The sequence below is a fragment of the Mesoplodon densirostris genome, chromosome X (assembly GCF_025265405.1).
Source record: "Mesoplodon densirostris isolate mMesDen1 chromosome X, mMesDen1 primary haplotype, whole genome shotgun sequence".
Classification (NCBI taxonomy): Eukaryota; Metazoa; Chordata; class Mammalia; order Artiodactyla; family Ziphiidae; genus Mesoplodon; species Mesoplodon densirostris.
The window spans coordinates 36549435-36573338 of record NC_082681.1 but is presented as its reverse complement, the minus strand read 5'-3'; the positions used below and the strand labels follow the sequence as shown (position 1 = coordinate 36573338).

At 36.3% G+C, this 23904-nt stretch overlaps 1 protein-coding gene across 2 annotated transcripts in view; it reads right to left on the bottom strand.

Moving 5' to 3' along the window:
- Positions 1-17602: 17602 nt before the first annotated feature.
- LRCH2 (leucine rich repeats and calponin homology domain containing 2) overlaps positions 17603-23904 on the bottom strand; it is a 98378-nt gene continuing 92076 nt past the window's right edge. For both annotated transcript variants that reach the window (XM_060086622.1, XM_060086623.1), the window contains 2 exons: positions 19869-20348; positions 17603-18557 (listed from right to left, as the gene is read on the bottom strand). In XM_060086622.1, coding sequence (XP_059942605.1) covers positions 20229-20348 — 120 coding nt within the window. In that variant the 3' untranslated portion in view covers positions 17603-18557; positions 19869-20228. The remainder of the gene's footprint in view (positions 18558-19868; positions 20349-23904) is intronic.

The window sequence follows — 23904 nt, the reverse complement described above, 5'->3', positions numbered from 1 at the left end:
TCAGGGAAAAGCTTATTCTTAATGTATCTTATTCCAGAAAAAGTTATTTATAAAACTGCTTATGATTATTTTATTTGTGATTAAGAAATGTGCCTAGATCCTCGCTACTCAAAGTTTGTTCCATGGACCATCAGCAACAACCTCACATAAAAGCTTGTTATAAATGCAAAATCTCAGGCTCTTCCACAGACCAACTAAATCAGACTCTTCATTTTAACAATATTCCCAGGTAATTTTTATGCACATTAAAGTTTGAGAAGCAGTGGCCTAGATGATTCTGGTAGGTTCATAGCTGGTTGACAAACTATACTCATAGTGTTGATTGCTATCAATAGTGAATAAGTTCTCAACCAGAACACCACATTGATAAAATGCTGAACACCACAATGTATAAAGACTTAGATGAAGACATAAATGGTGTGCTTATAAAATTTGGAGGTGATAATTGTTAATGTGTAGATGGCAGAATCGAGACTCAAAAATATTTTGGAAAGGTCTGACAACTAACAAATAAAATATATTGAGAAGAAATGTAAAGGTTCAAAAACTAAATTGGACAAATACAGAAGAGGAGACTCTGGTTTAATACTAGTTCATATATAAAATACATAAGCAAGACATCCAAAGATCCTGTCAATGATGGAAAATGAGCACAATTACTACCTTTCTTCCCAAAATTAATTTTAGAGAAACTATACAGGGAAATATAGAACCCCCAAAACTAATTTTAAAAATCCTTGAAAACACCCTGTGAATGTGTGAGAGGAACCGAAGTCTGGTGCAAAAGTTAGTTGGAGGCAGCAGTGAGGGGAACAGTAAGGAAAAGAAGGGACTTATGTTTTTAGTATTATGGATTTTTGCTATCATTTCCTTCATTTCTTTTTCATTTAATTCTGATCATTTTTTTAACATGTTTACTGTAGTATAATTGCTTTACAATGGTGTGTTAGTTTCTACTTTATAACAAAGTGAATCAGCTATACATATACATATACCCCCATATCTCCTCCCTCTTGTGTCTCCCTCCCATCCTCCCTATCCCACCCCTCTAGGTGGGCACAAAGCACCGAGCTAATCTCCTTGTGCTATGTGGCTGCTTCCCACTAGCTATCAATTTTACATTTGGTAGTGTATATATGTCCATGCCACTCTCTCACATCATCCCAGCTTACACTTCCCCCTCCCTGTGCCCTCAACTCCATTCCCTACATCTGCTTCTTTATTCCTGTCCTGCCCCTATGTTCTTCAGAAACATTTTTTTTTAAAGATTCCATACATATGTGTTGGCATATGGTATTTGTTTTTCTCTTTCTGACTTACTGCACTCTATATGACAGACTCTAGGTCCATCCACCTCACTACAAATAACTCAATTGTTTCTTTTTATGGCTCAGTAATATTCCATATATATATATATATATATATATATATATATATGCCACATCTTCTTTATCCATTCATCTGTTGATGTACGCTTAGGTTGCTTCCATATCCTGGCTATTGTAAATAGAGCTGCAATGAACATTGTGGTACATGACTCTTTTTGAATTATGGTTTTCTCAGGGTATATGGCCAGCAGTGGGATTGCTGGTTCCTATGGTAGTTCTATTTTTAGGTTGTAAGGAACCTCCATACTGTTCTCCATAGTGGCAGTATCAATTTACATTCCTACCAACAGTGCAAGAGGGTTCGCTTTTCGCCACACCCTCTCCAGCATTTATTGTTTCTAGATATTTTTGATGATGGCAATTCTGACTGGTGTGAGGTGATAACTCATTGTAGCTTTGATTTGCATTTCTCTAATGATTAGTGATGTTGAGCATCCTTTCATGTGTTTGTTGCCAATCTATCTTCTTTGGAGAAATGTCTATCTAGGACTTCTGCCCATTTTTGGATTGGGTTGTTTGTTTTTTTGCTATTGAGCTGCATGAGCTGCTTATAAATTTTGGAGATTAATCCTCTGTCAGTTGCTTCATTTGCAAATATTTTCTCCCATTCTGAGGGTTGTCTTTTGGTCTTGTTTACAGTTTCCTTTGCTGTGCAAAAGCTTTTACATTTCATTAGGTCCCATTTGTTTTTGTTTTTATTTCCATTTCTCCAGGAGGTGGGCCAAAAAGGATCTTGCTGTGATTTATGCCATAGAGTGCTCTGCCTATGTTCTCCTCTAAGAGTTTATAGTGTCTGGCCTTACATTTAGGTCTTTAATCCATTTTGAATTTATTTCTGTGTATGGTGTTAGGGAGTGTTCTAATTTCATTCTTTTACATGTAGCTTTCCAGTTTTCCCAGCACCACTTACTGAAGAGGCTGCCTTTTCTCCATCATATATTCTGGCCTCCTTTATCAAAAATAAGGTGACCATATGTGCGTGGGTATATCTCAGGGCTTTCTATCCTGTTCCATTGATCTATATTTCTTTTTTTGTGCCAGTACCATACTGTCTTGACTACTGTAGCTTTGTAATGTAGTCTGAAGTCAGGGAGCCTGATTCCTTCAGCTCCGTTTTTCTTCCTCAAGATTGCTTTGGCTATGAGGGGGTTTTTGTGTTTCCATACAAATTGTGAAATTTTTTGTTCTAGTTTTGTGAAAAATACCATTGGTAGTTTGATAGGGATTGCACTGAACCCGTAGATTGCTTTGGGTAGTATAGTCATTTTCACAGTGTTGATTCTTCCAACCCAGGAACATGGTATATCTCTTCATCTGTTTGTGTCATCTTTGATTTCTTTCATCACTGTCTTACAGTTTTCTGAGTACAGGTCTTTTACCTCCATACGTAGGTTTATTTCTAGGTATTTTTTTTGTTGTTGTTGCAATGGTGAATGGGATTGTTTCCTTAATTTTTCTTTCTGATCTTTCATTGTCAGGGTATAGGAATGCAAGTGATTTCTGTGCATTCATTTTGTATCCTGCTACTTTACCAAATTCATTGATTAGCTCTAGTAGTTTTCTGGTAGCATCTTTAGGATTCTCCATGTATAGTATCATGTCATCTGCAAACAGAAACAATTTTACTTCTTGTATGATTTGGATTCCTTTTATTTCTTTTTCCTCTCTGATTGCTCTGGCTATAACTTCCAAAACTATGTTGAATAATAGTGCTGAGAGTGGGGAACCTTGTCTTATTCCTGATCTTAGTGGAAATGGTTTCAGCTTTTCACCATTGAGAACGATGTTGGCTGTGGGTTTGTCATATATGGCCTTTATTACGTTGAGGTAAGTTCCCTCTATACCTAATTTCTGGTGGGTTTTTACCATCAATCGCTTTTGAATTTTGTCAAAATCTCTTTCTGAATCTGTTGAGATCATATGCTTTTATCCTTCAATTTGTTAATATGGTGTATCACGTTGATTGATTTGCTTATATTGAAGAATCCTTGCATTCCTGGGATAAACCCCACTTGATCATGGTGCATGATCCTTTGAATGTGCTGCGTCTATGTTCATCAGTGCTATTGGCCTGTGGTTTTCTTTTTTTGTGACATCTTTGTCTGGTTTTTGTATCAGGGTGATGGTGGCCTCGTAGAATGAGTTTGGGAGTGTTCCTCCCTCTGCTATATTTTGGAAGAGTTTGAGAAGGATAGGTGTTAGCTCTTCTCTAAATGTTTGATAGATTCCACCTGTGAAGCCACCTGGTCCTGGGATTTTGTTTGTTGGATGATTTTAAATCACAGTTTCAATTTCAGTGCTTGTGATTGGTCTGTTTATATTTTCTAGTTCTTCCTGCTTCAGTCTTGGAAGGTTGTGCTATTCTAAGAATTTGCCCATTTCTTCCAGGTCATCCATTTTATTGGCATTTAGTTGCGTGTAGTAATCTCTCATGATCCTTTGTATTTCTGCAGTGTCCGTTGTTACTTCTCCTTTTTCATTTCTAATTCTATTGATTTGAGTCTTCTCCCTTTTTTTCTTGGAGTCTAGCTGATGGTTTACCAATTTTGTTTATCTTTTAAAAGAACCAGCTTTTAGTTTTATTGATCTTTGCTATCGTTTCATCTCTTTTGCATTTATTTCTGATCTGATCTTTATGATTTCTTTCCTTCTGCTAACTTTGGGGTTTTTTGTTCTTCTTTCTCTAATTGCTTTAGGTGTAGGGTTAGGTTGTTTATTTGAGATGTTTCTTGTTTCTTGAGGTAGGATTGTATTGCTATAAAATTCGCTCTTAGCGCTGCTTTTGCTGCATCCCATAGGTTTTGGACTGTCATGTTTTCATTGTCGTTTGTTTCTAGGTATTTTTTTATTTCCTCAGTGATCTCTTGGTTATTTAGTAGCGTATTGCTTAGCCTCCATGTGTTTGCACTTTTTACATTTCTTTTTCCTGTAATTGACATTTAGGCTCATAGCATTGTGGTCGGAAAAGATACCTGATATGATTTCAATTTTCTGAAAGTTACCAAGGCTTGATTTGTGACTCAAGATATGATCTATCCTGGAGAGTGTTCCATCAGCACTTGAGAAGAAAGTGTATTCTGTTGTTTTTGGATGGAATGTCCTATAAATATCAATTAAGTCCACCTTGTTTAGTGTATCATTTAAAGCTTGAGTTTCCTTATTTATTTTCATTTTGGTTGATCTGTCCATTGGTGAAAGTGGGGTGTTAAAGTCCCCTACTATGATTGTGTTACTGTTATTTCCCCTTTTATGTGTGTTAGCATTTGCCTTATGTATTGAGGTGCTCCTATGTTGGGTGCATAAATATTTACAATTATTATATCTTCTCCTTGGATTGATCCCTTGATCATTATGTAGTGTCCTTCTTTGTATCTCGTAATAGTCTTTAAAGTCTATTTTGTCTGATATGAGAATTGCTACTCCAGCTTTCTTTTGATTTCCATTTGCATGGAATATCTTTTTCCATCCCCTCACTTTCAGTCTGTATGTGTCCCTAGGTCTGAAGTGGGTCTCTTGTAGACAGCATATATACAGGTCTTGTTTTTGTATCTATTCAGCCAGTTTTTGTCTTTTGGTGGGAGCATTTAATACATTTACATTTAAGATAATTATCAATATGTATGTTCCCATTACCATTTTCTTAATTGTTTTGGGTTTGTTATTTTAGGTCTTTTCCTTCTCTCGTGTTTCCTGCCTAAAGAAGTTCCTCTAGCATTTGTTGTGAAGGTGGTTTGGTGGTGCTGAGTTCTCTTAGCTTTTGCTTGTCTGTAAAGGTTTTAATTTCTCCATCAAATCTGAATGAGATCCTTGCTGTGTAGAGTAATCTTGGTTGTAGGTGTTTCTCCTTCATCACTTTAAGTATGTCCTGCCAATCCCTCTGGCTTGCAGTTTCTGCTGAAAGATCAGCTGTTAACCTTATGGGGATTTCTTTGTATGTTATTTGTTGCTTTCCCCTTGCTGCTTTTAATATTTTTTCTTTGTATTTAATTTTTGATAGTTGATTAGTATGTGTCTTGGTGTGTTTCTCCTTGGATTTATCTTGAATGGGATTCTCTATGCTTCCTGGACTTAACTATTTCCTTTCCCATATTAGGGAAGTTTTCAACTATAATCTCTTCAAAAATTTTCTCAGTCCCTTTCTCTGTCTTCTGGGACCCCTGTAATTCGAATGTTGGTGCCTTTAATGTTGTCCCAGAGGTCTCTGAGACTGTCCTCAGTTCTTTTCATTCTTTTTTCTTTATTCTGCTCTGCAGTAGTTATTTCCACTATTTTATCTTCCAGGTCACTTATCCGTTCTTCTGCCTCAGTTATTCTGCTATTGATTCCTTCTAGAGAATTTTTAATTTCGTTTATTGTGTTGTTCATCATTTCTTTTTGCTCTTTATTTCTTCTAGGTCCTTGTTAAACATTTCTTGTATTTTCTCCATTCCATTTCCAAGATTTGGGATCATCTTTACTATCATTACTCTGAATTCTTTTTCAGGTAGACTGCCTATTTACTCATTTGTTTGGTCTGGTGGGTTTTTACCTTGCTCCCTCATCTGCTGTGTGTTTATCTATCTTCTCATTTTGCTTAACTTACTGTGTTTGCGGTCTCCTTTTCACAGGCTGCAGGTTCGTAGTTACCGTTGTTTTTGGTGTCTGCCCCCAGTGGGTAAGGGTGGTTCAGTGGGTTGTGTAAGCTCTTGGTGGAGGGGACTGGTGCCTGTGTTCTGGCATATGAGGCTGGATCTTGTCTTTCTGGTGGGCAGGACCGCATCTGGTGGTGTGTTTTGGTGTGTCTGTGTCCTTCTTATGATTTTTGGCAGCCTCTCTGCTAATGGGTGGGGTTGTGTTCCTGTCTTGCTAGTTGTTTGTCATGAGTTGTCCAGCTCTGGAGCTTTTTGGTCATTGAGTGGAGCTGCGTCTTAGTGTTGAGACGGAGACCTCTGGGAAAGCTCTCACCAATTGATATTACTTGGGGCCAGGAGGTCTCTGGTGGTCCAATGTCCTGAACTTGGCTCTCCCACTCAGAGGCCCAGGCCTGACACCCGGCCAGAGCACCAAGACCCTGTCAGCCACACAGCTCAGAAGAAACGGGAGAAAAAAAAGAAAGAAAAAATAGTAAAATAAAATAGTTATTAAAATAAAAAAGTAATAAAAAAAAGAGCAACCAAACCATTAAATATATCCACCAATGATAACAAGCGCTAAAATCTAAACTAAGACAATCATATAAATCAGAAGCTAGTCAGTCCCATACAGCAAACCCCAAGTCTACAGTTGCTCACAATGTCCACCACCTCAATTTTGGGATGATTCATTGTCTATTCAGATACAGGGTACATCAAGTTGATTGTGGAGTTTTAATCCACTGCTTCTGAGGCTGCATGGAGAAATTTCACTTTCTCTTCTTTGTTTGCACAGCTCCTGGGGTTCAGCTTTGGTTTTGGCCCCGCCTCTGCATGTAGGTCACCCTCTGGCATCTTTTCTTCACCCAGACAGGAGGGGGTTAAAGGAGCAGCTGATTAGGGGATTCTGGCTCACTCAGGCTGGTGGGGAGGAAGAGGTATGGAATGTGGGGCAAGCCTGCGATGGCAAAGGCCGGCATGACACTGCAACAGCCTGAGGCATTCCATGTGTTCTCCCAGGGAAGTTGTCCCTGGATCATGGGACCCTGGCAGTGGTGGGCTGCACAGGCTCCCGGGAGGGGAGGTGTGGATAGTAACCTGCTTGCACACAGGATTCTTGGTGGCTGCAGCAGCAGCATTAGCACTTCATGCCTGTCTCTGATGTCCACGCTGATAGCCGCGGCTCACGCCCTTCTCTGTAGCCCGTTTAGGCAGTACTCTGAATCCCCTCTCCTCCCACACCCCAAAACAATGGTCTCTTGACTCCTAGGCAGTTCCAGACTTTTGCACGGATTCCCTCCCTGTTAGCTGTGGCGCACTAGCCCCCTTCAGGCTGTGTTCATGCAGCCAACCCCAGTCCTCTCCCTGGGATCTGACCTCTGATGTCCGACTGTCAGTGCCCAGCCCCCACCCAGACCGATGGGTGAGCAGACAAGGTTCTCAGGCTGGTGAGTGCTGGTTGGCACCGATCCTCTGTGCGGGAATCTCTCTGCTTTGCCCTCTGCACCCCTGTTCCTGTGCTCTCCTCCATGGCTCCAAAGCTTCCCCCGGCCCATCCCTGTCTCTGCCAGTGAAGGGGCTTCCTAGTGTGTGGAAACTTTTCCTGTTTCACAGCTCCCTCCCAGACGTGCAGATCCCATCCCTATTCTTTTGTCTCTGTTTTTTCTTTTTTCTTTTGCCCTACCCAGGTACATGGGGAGTTTCTTGCCTTTTGGGAAGTCTGAGGTCTTCTGCCAGCGTTCAGTAGGTATTCTGTAGGAGTTGTTCCAAAACGTAGATGTGTTTTTGATGTATGTGTGGGGAGGAAGGTGATCTCCACGTCTTATTCCTCCACCATCTTGAAGGTCCTCCTGCAATTAATCTTCAAACCACCTAGCCATTGGTAGAAAATTTTTCTACCACATTCTGCAAATGATAGAAAATTATTCTAAGCAAGTGCTCCACAGAACATTTGCACATTTAATTTATAGGAAAGGTTAATTGCATTGCTCTGTTAGCGTGGCCTACTTGAGTGCTGAATCCAGGGAGCAAAAATGATTTTTTAGTACCCATTTTTACTTTTTAAAATACTAATATTGTTTCAACAAATAGACCTATAGAACAAAATAGAGAGCTCAGAGATAGATATACATATATATGAGAATTTGAAATATGATAAAAGTGGTACCACAAATCAAAGGAAAAATTATGGATTATTTAGAAGGTGGTGCTGAGAAAACATACACTCAATATGAAGGAAAAAAATGACTATTGCCATTGTGTTGCAATCTTAAAGTCTGTGCCTCTCAAGTATGTCCCTGTAATCAGAACAGATCTACTCTGACCAATCTTTCCTTTTCTACAGAAATTGTCTTTATAAAAACATAATAATATGTCCCCAATCACAACACATTTAAAAAGCATGTTAAATATAAGGGATTTTAAACATAACTACAGTACAAGGCCAAATAATATTTCTGCTTTGGCGCCACTATTTGCAATAAGCAAATCAGCCCCCTTACAATCTCACAACTTTTATTACAGCACCTGCAAACTCTATGTACTACCATCGGTTAATATTTTTGAACAGAGTATCTATTGTCAATTGCTTGTAAAGCATATTATTTTAATGAAGAGAAGTGAACAAAATACTACTTTGATGCCTTACCAAGCTTCCAAATTAAAAAAAAAATGTAGATGCATGCTCGATCATATATATCTAATCACAACTTAATCTTGTCATATGATGGATAATCTGTCGGATAGGTCAAGACAGAAGCTCACTCACATTTTTAATCAAATGACAAAAATTATTAGTAATTATTCCTTTTCTACTTATCATTACTGTGATTACATTTCCCTTGATCTCATTCAGTGACAGACACCAGTGCCTAATGGAGACTGGGAGCTATTTCTCCTAGGTTTATAGCCCTATGTTTTACAGATTCCAGAATTCTATGAGAAAACTAATCATTCTACCAGTTACAGTTCATTTTATTAACTGCTTTAATTTTAAAGTTCAAATCCTTTAAAACTTGTGCTAAAGTTTAAAAACCCTAGGAAGATCTGTCATAAGAATTATTTGAATCATTGGAAATTCCAATCTTTGGAAAACATTTTACTCTAAATTCTCAGACATAATTTAGGCAGGATGGGATCAAAGTACCGTTTATCCCATTTCTTAAAGCCTTCTCTCTCCAAGATTACAATTCATCAATTTTCTAAATATCTCCTCAAAATTGTCCTCTCCTCCTCCCTCCTTTCTCTCCCCGTCTCTCAAAAATGCTCTTTAGGGCTTCCCTGGTGGCACAGTGGTTGAGAGTCCGCCTGCTGATGAAGGGGACATGGGTTCGTGCCCCGGTCCGGGAAGATCCCACATGCCGCGGAGCGGCTAGGCCCATGAGCCATGGCCGCTGAGCCTGCGCACCCGGAGCCTGTGCTCCACAACGGGAGAGACCACAACAGTGAGAGGCCCACGTACCGTAAAAAAAAAAAAAAAAAAATCTTAAAAAAAATGCTCTTTAAAAACACAAATGGCCTCCTTTTAACTATTACTTAACTCCCTATTTTCATGCAATTGACTTAACTACATAAGAATTTTACATAATTTAATGAAAAACTTTTGACCTGTGAATATATAGATTGGAGCCATCTATGAACTATGCTATATGATCTAGATATAGTTCCCAGGATTTAATATTTCTTCACAGCCTTTGTTCTAAAACTATCTTGAAATTGGAATAGGTAAGAATGACCCCATCTCTAAGTAATTTGATGTAGTCTTATTTTGATATATAATTCATTGACTGAACAAATACTAAGGAAATAATTTTTTTTTTTTTCGGTATGCGGGCCTCTCACTGTTGTAGCCTCTCCCATTGCGGAGCACAGGCTCCAGACGCGCAGGCTCAGCGGCCATGGCTCACAGGCCCAGTCACTCCGCAGCATGTGGGATCTTCCCAGACCGGGGCATGAACCCGTCTCCCCTGCATCAGCAGGCGGACGCTTAACCACTGCGCCACCAGGGAAGCCCCCTAAGGAAATAATTTTTAACATCATGTATGAGAATGTGTAAAAAGGAGCGTAAACTAATGGGGAGGGGGCAGTTGACAAAGGGAGCCTTAAGAAATCCTGCACCTAAATGATGACTTGGTATTTGTCAAGTTCAGTGAGTAGGGAGGAGAGGTTCACAGAGTCATTTCATTTAGTTATCCGGGGATATTAATTAAATTGATTTATTCATAACTCAAGTTTGTATTAAGTTCCTACTAGGTGCCAGGCACTGTGTTACCAGCTAAAGATACAGTAATGAACAAGACATATTAAATAGATCGCTGCCTTAATGAATCTTACAGTCTAATAGGGAAGTATTATTAACATATAAAATAAAATGTCACATTGAGAAGTACTATGAAAGAAATAAACAGCATGTTATGTTATAAAATAATAAGGGAGAACTTTCTGAGGAGGAGACTTTCAAACTGAGTAATAAGCAGCAGCCATGGGGAAACTGCATTTCAGGCAGCATACAAAGGCCCTGATACACTGGTGAGATCAATAAACAGAAGGGAGACCCATGTGGCTGGAGCATGGGGAGTTGTAAGAAGAGAGGTAGTGGAGTTGATGTTGGAGAGGTAACCCAGGGTTTATTATAAGTGAGATGCTTTAAGTACGAGGATGACATGATAATTTATGGCTTTAGTGGGTCACTTGAGTTTGCAATATGGAGTATGAACTGGAGAAGCAAGTGTGGAAGCCAGTTAGGAGTCTATTGCAGCAGTCCAGACAAGGGATGATGGTGGCTTGGACTATAGTCCTGGCAGTGTAGATGGAAAGCAAGAGACAAAGTTGATATGTATTCTAAAAAGTAGAAGTGACAAGTCTTATTAATGACTTGAACATGAAAAATAAGGTTAAAAGAATTGACAATGACTCCCTCTTTCTTGTCATAAGCAACTAAATCGATATTAACATTTATACTTCTATGGGTATGAATGTGTTTGAGGTGAGGGTACAGAATAAATAGTTCTTTATTGGTCATTCTAGGATTGAGACATCTGAGATACAGTTAAGTAGGCAATTGAATACATACATATGAAACTCTGTGGAAAGGGTTGAACTAAAGATAAAAGTTATACATCTGTAGAACAGTGGTTCTGAACCCTGGCTACAAATGGGAATAATGTGGGAAGCTTTTAAAAATATTAAAGCCCAGGTTCCATCTCCAGAATTTCTGATTTACTTAGTTTGGAATGGGCATTAACATTTTTCAAAAGCTCTCTAGGTGATCCTTTATGCAGTTAGGGCTGAGAAGCATTGACATATAGATAAGAATGGATTAGCTTTCCAAAGGAGAAAGTGTAGACAGAAGGGAGGCACAGGAATGAGACCTATGGAGCAAAGGTTTTCAAAATTGAGATTCATGAGCCATCTACATCATAACCTTTTGGGGTACTGGTTAAAGCTATAGATTCTGGGCCTTCCCTGGTGGCGCAGTGGTTGAGAGTCCGCCTGCCGATGCAGGGGACACGGGTTCATGCCCCGGTCCAGGAAGATCCCACATGCCGTGGAGCGGCTGGGCCCCTGAGCCATGGCCGCTGAGCCTGCACGTCCGGAGCCTCCACAACGGGAGAGGCCACAACACTGAGAGGCCTGCATACCGCAAAAAAAAAAAAAAAAAAAAAAAAGCTATACATTCTTAGGCTTAATTCAGAGGTGTTAAAAAAGAACCTGGGAGAATGAAGTCCAAGAATCTACATTTTAACAAGCTTTCAAAGCTATTTTAAAGTACACTAAAGTTTGAGAACCATTCATTTGGAAGTAGGGCTGGAGTAGCCAGGAGGATAGAAGGCAAACTGGAAGAATATAATGTTATAAAGAGGTGAGAGAGGACAATGTTTCAAGGAGGGAGAGGCCAACTATGATGAAAGCAGGTGAAAGATCAAAAGAGATGGGAACAAAGAACTGATGTTATCTTGCAATACGGAAATCATGAAAACAGCAATCAACATCAGTGAAGAGATCAGGTAAGAAGCTAGAAAAGGGTGGATTGAAGAATGAGTGAAAGGTGAGGAAGTGGAGACAGCATAGAGTACTCTTCTAAGAGATCTGGGCTTGTAGCCAAGCAGAAAAAAGGTCAGTTGCTGGGAGTATTGTGGGAGTTTTATGGTCATTTTCAAATGAAACTAGCATATGCTTTTATGTCGATGGTAACAATCAAGGTAGAGAGGCAGAAATAAAAAATGCATGAAGAATTATCACCCAAAAAAGTGAAGTATAAAAGAGGGTTTTTTATCGCAGAGAATATGTGGCCTTTGATAAGTAGAAAGACACATCTTCCACTGTAACAGTACTGAATAATCTAATAGGGGTAAGGGCAGCTAAGATTACAAGTGGAAAGATTATAGAGCCCCCAGTTGATGGTTTCTATTTTCTCAATGAAGTATTAAAACAGATTAATCAACTGAGACTGTGGGAATAAATTTGAAGAAAGGATATACGTTACTTCTGGTTGGCTCACTGAGATAGCATTCCAGCTCAAAACACAAGTGATCTGTAGGAACTGTATTAAACCCAATTTGTTGCTAAGGAAGATAATTAGTAACTCCTGGCTTAAAGCCATCTCTTCTGCTTTATGATGGGTATCTGGAATTTCAACTGAGCAATTGTTAGACTTTCAAATAGATGATATTCATTCATAAAGGAATTTTGGTACCTACCTACAGGTAAGCCTGTGGCCAACCAATATAAGGTTTCCATCTGAATTAGGATATAATAATTTTCACAACAAAATCTTTATCTACATGTTTAATATCCAAATGGAGGAAACATACTTCACATGAGGTGCTGTGGTAGGCAATCTACACAATTCCCATTTCATCTACTCAACTCTATGCAGTAGCCACACAGACAAGTGAAGTTGGCACATACAAAGTTCCACAGCTACTAAAGGAATTGGGAATTAAAAGGTCTGTCCTGCAAAGCCTGTGCTCAATACATAACAGAGATTACTACACTTAAGGTTCAGTGAATGCAGTGTTGACTGATCTCCAAAGCCTAAGGAAACAACATTTTTGATATATTCATGTATTTTCTTATCTGGCAGGAGGCTCAGAGCTAAGTTTTGAATAAAACTGTAGTAACTGACTTGAATCTGGATTTTCTATCTATAATTGTTCTACCATCCCATTCGTTACTTGGCTCTTGTTCTCTATTAACTGGATACATGAGAGTTTTTATTGATTACTTTTATTGCAAACCGTCATATTATTTTTAAGAGTAGGCTGAGGTATAAATCATATAGTAAGTGATAAACTCTGTCTTTATATTTCTAAGAGTCACAGAAGGCTTAGAAAACAGAACTCTTAAGGTACTCTATATAGAATACTGCGATTGTGAGCCCCTTCAAGGTATAGGTATCTGTCTTATTCATCAGTGCATACCTGGCACCCAGGACACAATGCTTGGCAAGTAATAGATACTCAGTATTTCCTGAGTGATTTAAAACTCAAGTGTTGAGACATGCCACGGTGCCTGTTATTATTTCAAATTTCTCATCAAATTTCTCCAATACAAGAAAAATAATTAAAATTCAAACATGTATATGGACTAATATTTTGTGTAGGCCTATACAGAAAACAGATATATACACATGCCACAGAAAAAATATAGTCTAAACTACAAAAATAAGCAAGTGAAGGATTCATAACAATTAATTCCTTAGGAGGACTAAAGAACTTTATTTCCTGCAGGTGATTTGGTTAAATAAAGTTTCTTTGATGTTGGATAGAATTAGAATCCTAGATTCTCCACCTGTGAAATGGGTAAACTTGGGTAAATCACTTAACCTCTGGTCTAATTTTCCTCATCTGTAAAACTAGGATAATTACAGTACCCATCTCATAGGGTTATTCTGAGAATTACATTACATAATGCTTGAAAACATTCAGTACAATGCTATGCACATAGTAAGAACTCACTAAATATTAGATCTTACTATTTAGAGTCCTACCTTATCCCTTTATCAGCAAAACCTCATTTTATCAAGTCTGGCTAGAAAACATGTGGGTCTAGGCCTAAGGGAAAAACAGGATCATTTGTGGTAGTCTCTTCTTTCATTCCTGTAGATTAACCAGGCTGAAAGTACAGAAGCAATTTTAAAGAGACACCTTGGTTTATGAAAAGATCTAGCAGAAAGAAAAACATTTCTATTTGCATTTATCACTTGCAACTTAGCCATAGAAAGAAAGAGAAAACAATTTGGAAATAACTGACAAGTCAAATAAATAAAAGATCAGTTAAAGAATTAGATCCCTACTGATATAAATATTACCAATAAGATTTTCAAATAATATCAAAAGCACCTAGAAGTGAGTATAGAAAACAGTGAAAAATTTCTTAGTACTTTATAATTTGTTTTAAAAAATACTTTTGATTAACATTTCCATAGGCCAAAATTACCAGAACTTCTGAGTTATATTAATGTTATATCTACAATAGAACCATAAACATAAAAACATTACATTTAAACTAACATGAATTATTCTAAAACTTAACACAGAGAAGGATTTCAAAGTTAACTGCTTTAGAAATAAATTATTTCAGAAAAATATAAAATTTCAGAAAATACACCATTTTCTACATAGACTATTTTACAAATCTGTGGAATGGATATATTAACTTCCTCCATGCAAATGTAATGTACAATCATTCAAAATAAACAGAATTACTTTTCAAAGAAACATGATTGTTCTGACCAACTAGCAAAAATGAATATTCAATGACAAATGTAGTACTGAGAGGTAAATTTTAAAAATTAGCTTGCAAAATATGAGCAGGAAAAGCAATAAATTTTAATAGGTGGTAACCTCATTGACATCAGCCTTAGCAATGTTTTTGTGGATGTGACTCCAGGTAAGGGAAACAAAAGCAAAAATAAACAAATGAGACTGCATCAAACTAAAAAGCTTCCACACAGCAAAGGAAACCATAATCAAAACAAAATGGCAACCTGCTGAATGGGAGAAGATATTTGCAAATCACAAATCTGATAAGGGGTTAATATCCAAAATATATAAAGAGCTCATATAACTCAACAACAATAACAAAAACAAAACTGAATTAAAAATGTGCAGAGCAGAAGATATACAGACTACCAACAAACACATGAAAGGATGCTCAACATCTTTACTCATTAGAGAAATGCAAATCAAAACTACAATGAGATATCATCTCACACCAGTCAGAATGGCCATCACCAAAAAATCTACAAACAATAAATGCTGGAGAGGGTGTGGAAAAAAGGGAACACTCTTGCACTGCTGGTGGGAATGTGAATTGGTACAGCCGCTATGGAGAACGGTATGGAGGTTCCTTAAAAAACTACAAATAGAACTACCATATGACCCAGCAATCCCACTACTGGGCATATACCCTGAGAAAACCATAATTCAAAAAGAGACATGTACCAAAATGTTCATAGCAGCCCTATTTACAATAGCCCGGAGATGGAAACAACCTAAGTGTCCATCATTGGATGAATGGATAAAGAAGATGTGGCACATATATACAATGGAATATTACTCAGCCATAAAAAGAAATGAAATTGAGCTATTTGTAATGAGGTGGATAGACCTAGAGTCTGTCATACAGAGTGAAGTAAGTCAGAAAGAGAAAGACAAATACTGTATGCTAACACATATATATGGAATTTAAGAAAAAAAAATGTCATGAAGAACATAGGGGTAAGACAGGAATAAAGACACAGACCTACTAGAGAATGGACTTGAGGATATGGGGAGGGGGAAGGGTAAGCTGTGACAAAGTGAAAGAGCGGCATGGACATATATACACTACCAAACGTAAGGTAGATAGCTAGTGGGAAGCAGCCACATAGCACAAGGAGATCAGCTCGGTGCTTTGTGACCGCCTGGAGGGGTGGGATAGGGAGGGTGGGAGGGAGACGCAAAAGGGAGGGGATATGGGAACATATGTATATGTATAACTGATTAAATTTGTTATAAGGCAAAAAATGAAAAAAAAATAAAAATAAAAATAAAAAAAAAGAAAAAAAAATGTGCAGAGGATCTAAATAGACATTTCTCCAAAGGAGACATACAAATGGCCAACAAGTACATGAAAAAATGTTCAACATCACTAATTATTAGGGAAATGCATATCAAAACCACAATGAGATATCACCTGCCTGTTAGAATGGCTATTATTGAAAAGACAAGAAATAACAAGTGTTGGTGAGGATGTGGAGAAAAGGGAACCCTTGTACACTGTTGGTGGGATAGTACATTGATGCAGCCACTATGGAAACAGTATGGAGATTCCTCAAAAAATTAAGAAAAGAACTACCATATGACCCAGCTATTCCACTTCTGGGTATTTATCTAAAGAACACAAAAACACTAACTTGAAAAATATATGTGCACCCCTATGTTCATTGCAACATTATTTACAATAGCCAAGATAAGGAAATAAGCTAAGCACCCATGATGGATGAATGGAAAAAGAAGATATGGTTTATATACACAATGAAATACTACTCAGGCATAAAAGAGAATGAAATTCTGCCATTTGCAACAACATGGATGGACCTTGAAGGTATTACGCTAAGTGAAATCTAAAAAACAAACAAACAAAGAAAATAAAACAAAACAAACTGATAGATACAGAGATCAGACTAGTGGTTACCAGAGAGGAAGGGGGTTGGGGAAGGGCAAAACAGGTGAAGAGGGTAAACTGTATGGTGACGGATGGTAACTAGGCTTGTGGTGGTGATCACTTTGTAGTGTATATATATAGATGTCGAATTATAATATTGTATACCTGAAACTTATATAATAAAAGAAAAGAATCACTGCCCTAAGGTATAATTTTAATTACTACTTTATAAATTATACAGCATTACTTTGTATTTCTTTGCAAAAGAAGTGACTGAGATATCTGGACAACAAAGTGCTAGAAAATTCAATTTGCTAACTGAAAAATCTATTTCTCTTTATGTACATACCTAATGCATTTCTCATCTACTTCAGTAGCTACTTGATGCATATTAATGGGGCACAGTAAAAATCAATGTATTCCTAACTTTAAATGACTGGAAGTGCAGAGACTCCCATACAGGATTAACCCAAGGAGGAACACACCAAGACACAAAGTAATCAAATTGACAAAAATTAAAGATAAAGATAAAACATGAAAAGTAACAAGGGAAAAGCAACAAATAACATACAAGGGAATCCCCACAAGGTTATCAGCTGATTTTTCAGCAGAAACTCTGCAGGACGGAAGGGAGTGTCCTACCTTTTATTTTATGTAAAGGTTTATCTGACATTTATGTTATATCCAGTCTATCTTAAATTAAGGTGACATCATTTTGTGAAGATATCTGAGGAAATCATTGTTTTTTTAAAGAAAACATTGTCTACTAAAAATATCATGATGTAAAGAAAATCTAGACTCAACTTACTTTGAATATCCTCTCGAAGTCTATTTTTCCATACTAGAGAACATAGACACAAGCTATCAAATACCTACAAAAAATGAATGCTGTGATGTTAAGAGAAGAGGTACAAAGGGAGAAAAGAAATCTCAGACTTTAATTTTTTCATTCAACTTTATCCACAGTTTGCATCAGTAATATACATTTAGTGTTCCATTTATTTTTAAATGCATCAGAAAATCAATCATGATAGATCTGTGACCAATACAAACATTTCTGAATTCTTCAAAAAATTCAGTTAGAAAAGTCAATAAACTAGCATTCTGTAAAGATAATTATGAAACAAATGGTAATGTATTTTTACTCCTTATTTCAGTTCTAACATATCTGACATCACCTCTTTCTTGTGCGATACAGGAATAAAATTTAGCAGAAGCAGCTATCTACTGCATGTTTTAGGTCCTAATAAAATATTTTAGTTTGATTATTTAACCTCCTTCAAATCACAAATCCAATTCAAATAATGATAATTATTCTTAATTCAATAACTGATGAAGTAAATATATAATAACCATAAAGACCATTTAGAATAATTTTACACTTACTCAAAAATACTAAAAGAAATACATCAGAGCCTTGGTATAATATGTGCTTGGGGACTATGCTGTGAAACTGCCATAGAGGTGATGTTGCCTTTTGCCACTACAGTAAATAAACTGCCATGGTATGGACCTCAGATAGACCCATCTTAAATGCAATTTTGCTTTGCAGTAAAGAATGCTACAAAGGTTCTGGTGTATTTTCTCTTTAAAGTAATAATTAATTGACAAGTAAGTGAAATGCAATAAGGAAATGGCCTATAATTTCACTAATATTTCAGTGATATGAAACATGAAGATACTTGTAAAATAATTAACATCTAGATTGATTAACAAGAGGAATCCTACAGCATGATAACTATGAAAGCAGTATGAATGATTGCTGTAGCTTTTAATGATCACTTTATTTGTAACATTGTCAAAATTTTACATTAAAAACTAACAACTAAGGTATTTGTCATTTCTTACCTTTATTACCCAAGTTTTCACTAGAGATTGATTATGTCAATGCCGTTTTTTTAAGATCCAACTGAAAAATAATAACTAATTAGCTCAAATATCTAAAGTAATAAATTACTAATAATTTAACTTTTAAACCTTTTAGTCATAAGAAGCTTTAATTCTTTAAAAGCTTCAATTTGACCCTTGGGGAATGTAAAGAACACATCTGTATCCTAAAGCCAAAACTTAATTATATGGCTTCATGCCAACTGATCAAAAAAAGTAGAGTTGTTCCGAAACCAACCCTTACTATACCATTTGGCACAATAGTTTTTACCTTTTATATATACCTTTGAAATACCCAGGCCAACATTTTTAGTAAGTTGCATCCATATTAAGAGGTAACAAGTGCAAATAATCACATATTTAAGATATGATACTTGCTTGACTACTACAAAAGTAATTATAATTATACTAAGGTTTTTCTACAGCAAACTGAGTTATTCATCACAGTAATGGTTTTGAAAAATTCCTGCACTACTACCAACGTAAATTTATCCATCTCTAAATTAAACAAGGACTTTATGTAACAGTATACTTATGAAAAGATTTATAGAATGGTTTGTGTTTATTTCAACATCATGTTGAGGATCAATTAAGATTTACAGGATCCACAAATGGACATATTTTCTAATAAAAACCTATTCCTCAATTGCTGCTCTCTGAATCTGAATGTAACCAAAGGCAGCACACTGATGTAATAATGTTCCTGAAAGTCAAGATATAAATCCAAACTTTGGCAGTTTTATCAAAATGTCCTTGACAATTAATTACTCTGCTAATTTTCAAAAACCTTACTGCTTTGTGTAACATTTTCAATACAGAAATAAAATACTCTTCAAATAATACATTTTAAAAGATGATTAAGTTTTGCAAAATTAAATAGCATAAATTAAGCATATTAACATTGTTTTTCTGACACATGAAATAACCAATTTACGAAAACTGCAATGGACTAAATAAAAAAACACAAATGTCACAACGTGAGGCACATTTATCCTCACATATTACTGAACTTACAAAATCTACTAAAATATTTTAAAATTCCATTGATTCCATTAATACATAAAAAGAAACTGCAAAAATGCTTAAGACTATATGAGTCATCAATTACACAGGCACTTCACATGTAAACAATCTACAGTACAACTGAAAATATTTTGGCACCAACCTATAATACTAAAAGAATTTAATATAAAGCCAGAGTTCTATAATTTCTACTCACTTTTTTTCTAGAAAACTAAGACCAAAGATTGAAGAAATTATGTATAAACTAGAATTACAAGCATATTAAATAACTCAAATATAGAATTGTTTTAAATTGGTAAAAAATGATTACCTTATCCACATGTTCACCAGTATGCTATGACAAAAAAATTAAACCTAATGTGATTATTGAATTGAAACCACATTTTAAATTTAGTATTAATCTGATTATTGAAAAATAATCAAGGTTATCAGCTGACTTAGTAAAAAGAGAATTTGAATTTATCAAAAACTCTTATTAAGTTGATCCAGTTTTCCCCCAAAAGAAGTTTGGGCAATGCAAAATTGAATTTTAATCTTTTAACATAATATTTCTTAAACCTAAGGCTTGATGTAATAAAATTATTTTTGATTAGACATCCTTATTCATCAATTTGAGATATTTGAAATCACTTCAAATGAAACTAGACACTGATGATTTTTAAATGTTATATCAAGCCGTAGAAAGCTGAGATGACTTGGTTGTAGGTAATTCAAGAAGAGCCTGAACTGTGACACCAACTTTCACAAGACCTCTTTCTTCCAAAATATGATGAGGCAAACAGAGTCTTTCCTGAAAAAACAAAACAAATGATATCTGAACATTTGCTTTTTAACAGTGTAGCAAAACCTGAAAAAGTCAGAACTGGGTTTTTAAAACATGCTTTTTATGAAACTTCAAGTAAAAAGTACACAATCCTAATTAAATTAAAATCTAATTTTAAAATGTCTGTTTCAATATATTTTTATGGTATGGAATTCTATTTTACAGGTTGTATTTTGACCTGAAGTTGATCTGATGCACACAATACACAAATATTTTAAAGGGAGATGGTGGTGCTAAATGTTCCCTAAGCTTTCGTGCTACAGCAGAAAGAGCACTACATTTCCAGCCAAGGGATCTAAGGGCCATATGAAGTACTAAAGGTACTAAAATTCCCTGAGACACTGTTTTTTCATCGTGAAAATGGAACTGTGTGAGAAACAAACAGAGCAGTCTATATATGGAACCACTTTGTAAACTGTTCAGTCCTATACAAAACTAGCCACTCTGGTTCTTTCTATCAGTTCTGAGGTTCCATGGTCTGTGATGTATACATCATGTCAGTACTTTTTTTTGTCTTAAGGTTACTTCCCTCCAGCTTCTAGTGATGTGTTGCTTCTTAGTTCCAATAGTCTAGAATTTAATAAATAACAACTGCCTTCTCTTCTAAGTCATCACGTGTGTCATTTGATCTTCACAACTCTATGAGAAAGAGGGTTCAGAGACAACTTTGCATTAGGTTTCATTAGCCTTCACTGATCCTCTTCTAACAATCTTAATGTTTCCAAGGGTTCTGTCTTCACCCTCTTCTCTTTTCAAACTATATCCTCTCCTTGGTATTCTCAAAGCCTCATCAAAACTACAAGGGTTTTAACTGAAGGTCTGCATGCATGTGCACAACATCAAATAAATTTGGTAGCATTTTTGAAGAAACAATGAAGTCTACTGCTTCAGTTGGGACACTCGCTCATCTCAGGAAAATAAGAATGGATACACTGGGTGGCAAACAGACCATCTACAGGTCCCATCTGGTCCATAATTTGTTTTAGTTAGCTACCACAGTGTTTTACAAATCTAGAAACATTACTTTTTTTTTTTTTTTTTTTTTGCGGTATGTGGGCCTCTCACTGTTGTGGCCTCTCCCGTTGCAGAGCACAGGCTCCAGACATGCAGGCTCAGCGGCCATGGCTCACGGGCCTAGCCGCTCCACGGCATTTGGGATCTTCCTGGACAGGGGCACGAACCCGTGTCCCCTGCATCGGCAGGCGGACTCTCAACCACTGCACCACCAGGGAAGCCCACTTTTTTTTTTTAATTCAGTGTTTCTAGAAACATTGGAAGCCTTGGCAAGACAGGGCCCTTATTCCCAAATAGTAACAACTATATTTTCCATCCTGATGACTTTCAAATCTTTATTTCCTACCAAGATCTCTCTATTGAGCTCCAGATACAAATGTCAACTTGATACAGCCAAATGGATATCCAACAGACATATCAAAATCAATATGTCCACAACAGAACTACTTCTTACTAAATTAACTTCTCCTCTGTATTCTATACCTCAGTGAGTAATACACTATTCAATCTCTCTCAATATAAACCTGGGAATCATAGTAGTCTCTTTCTTCCTTACTCCCATAAGTCAATCACCAAATACTACTGATAATATCCCATTTATCAAGAGTTCTCAAAAACTATCTTCTCACTCCATTTTCACTGCAACATTTGTTGCCCTAATATTTTGCTTATTTATTCAAAAAACCACTAAAATATATATTAGAAAAGAAAAACAGGTTTCAAATCAATGACCTCAGCTCTCATCTTAGAAACTAGAAAAAGAAAAGCAAATTAAACCAATGGTAAGCATAAAGAAGGAAATAATGAAGATGAGAGAGGAAAACAATAAAATTAAAAAACAGAAAATAATAGCAAAAAAAAATCAATGAAACCAAGCATTAGTTCATTGAGAAAATTTTTTAAAATTCATAAATCCCTAGCTAGATTAATCACAAAAAAAGAGAGAAAATACAAGAATTACCAATATCAGGAATAAAAGAAGTGACACCACAAGAGTCTACAAATACTAAAATGATAATAAGGGGGACATTATAAACAACATTATAACAATAAGTTTGACAAACTACATGAAATGGACAAATTCTTTGAAAGACACAGTATACCAAAGCTCACACATGAAGAAATAGAAAACTAGAATAGCCCTATATCTATTAAAGAAATTGAATTGTAGTTAAAAACTTTCCCACAAAGAAAAACCCTTGCCTAGATGGCTTCAAGGTTCAATAATGAATTTGACTAAATATTTAGTAAAGAAATAACAGCAATTCTACCCAAAATCTTCAAGAAAAGTGAAGAGCAGGGAATACTTCCTAACATGTTCCATAAGGTCAGCATTACTGGACACCAAAACCAGGCAAAAAAGAAAGAAAACAGAAGACTAATAACCCCACTAACATAGATGCAAAAGGGCTAAACAAAATTTTAGCAAATTGAATCCAACAATATAAAAATAACAACAACAAAATCCATCATGACCAAGTGGGGTTTATCCCAGAAGTCCAGGTTTGAGTTAATATCTGAAAATCAACCAATGTAATTCACAATGCTGTGAAAGAAAAAATATGTTAACTCAGTAGATGTAGAAAAAGCAGTTGACAAATTCAACATCTATCTGTGGTAAGAACTCTCAGCAAACTAGAATCATATATCTCATAAGGAACCTGTATCTGGAATATATAAATAACTTAATAATAAAAAGATGACTAATTCAATTAACAAATGAGCACAGAATTTGAAAAGACATTTCTCCAAAGAATATATACAAATAGTCAATAGGCACACAAAAAGATGCCCAACATCATTAATCATTAAGGAAATGCTAATCAAAACCACAATGGGACTTCCCTGGTGGTCCAGCGGTTAAGACTCCGTGCTCCCAATGCAGGGGGCCCGGGTTCGATCCCTGGTCAGGGAACTAGATCCTGCATGCTGCAACTAAGACCGGGAGCAGCCAAATAAATAAATAAATATTTTTTTAAAAAAAACAAACAAACCTACAATGAGACCACTTCAGACCCACTAGGATGACTAGAATCAAAAAGGTAGACAATAATAATTGTTGGTGAGGATGCAGAGAAATTAGAACCCTCATACATTGCTGGTGGTAATGTAAATCAGAAAATAACTTAGCAGTTCCTCAAAAAGATAAACACAGAGCTACCATATAATCCAGCATAGAGCAACCATATGAACTACCATACAACCTAGCTAACTAAGAGAATTAAAACGTTTTCAAACAAAAACATGTTTATGAATGTGCATAGCAGCATTATTCATAATAAACAATGAGTGGAAACAGCCCTAATATCCATCAACTGATGAATGGTAAACAAACTGTGGTATATACATAGAGCCCTAAAAAATGAAGTAGAGCCATATTTCAGAGATAGTGACTCCAGTTCTAGATCACCAAAATAAAGCAAATATTACAATAAAGCAAGTCACATGAACTTTTGTTTCCTAGTGAATATAAAAGTTATGTTTACATTATACTGTAGTCTATTAGTGT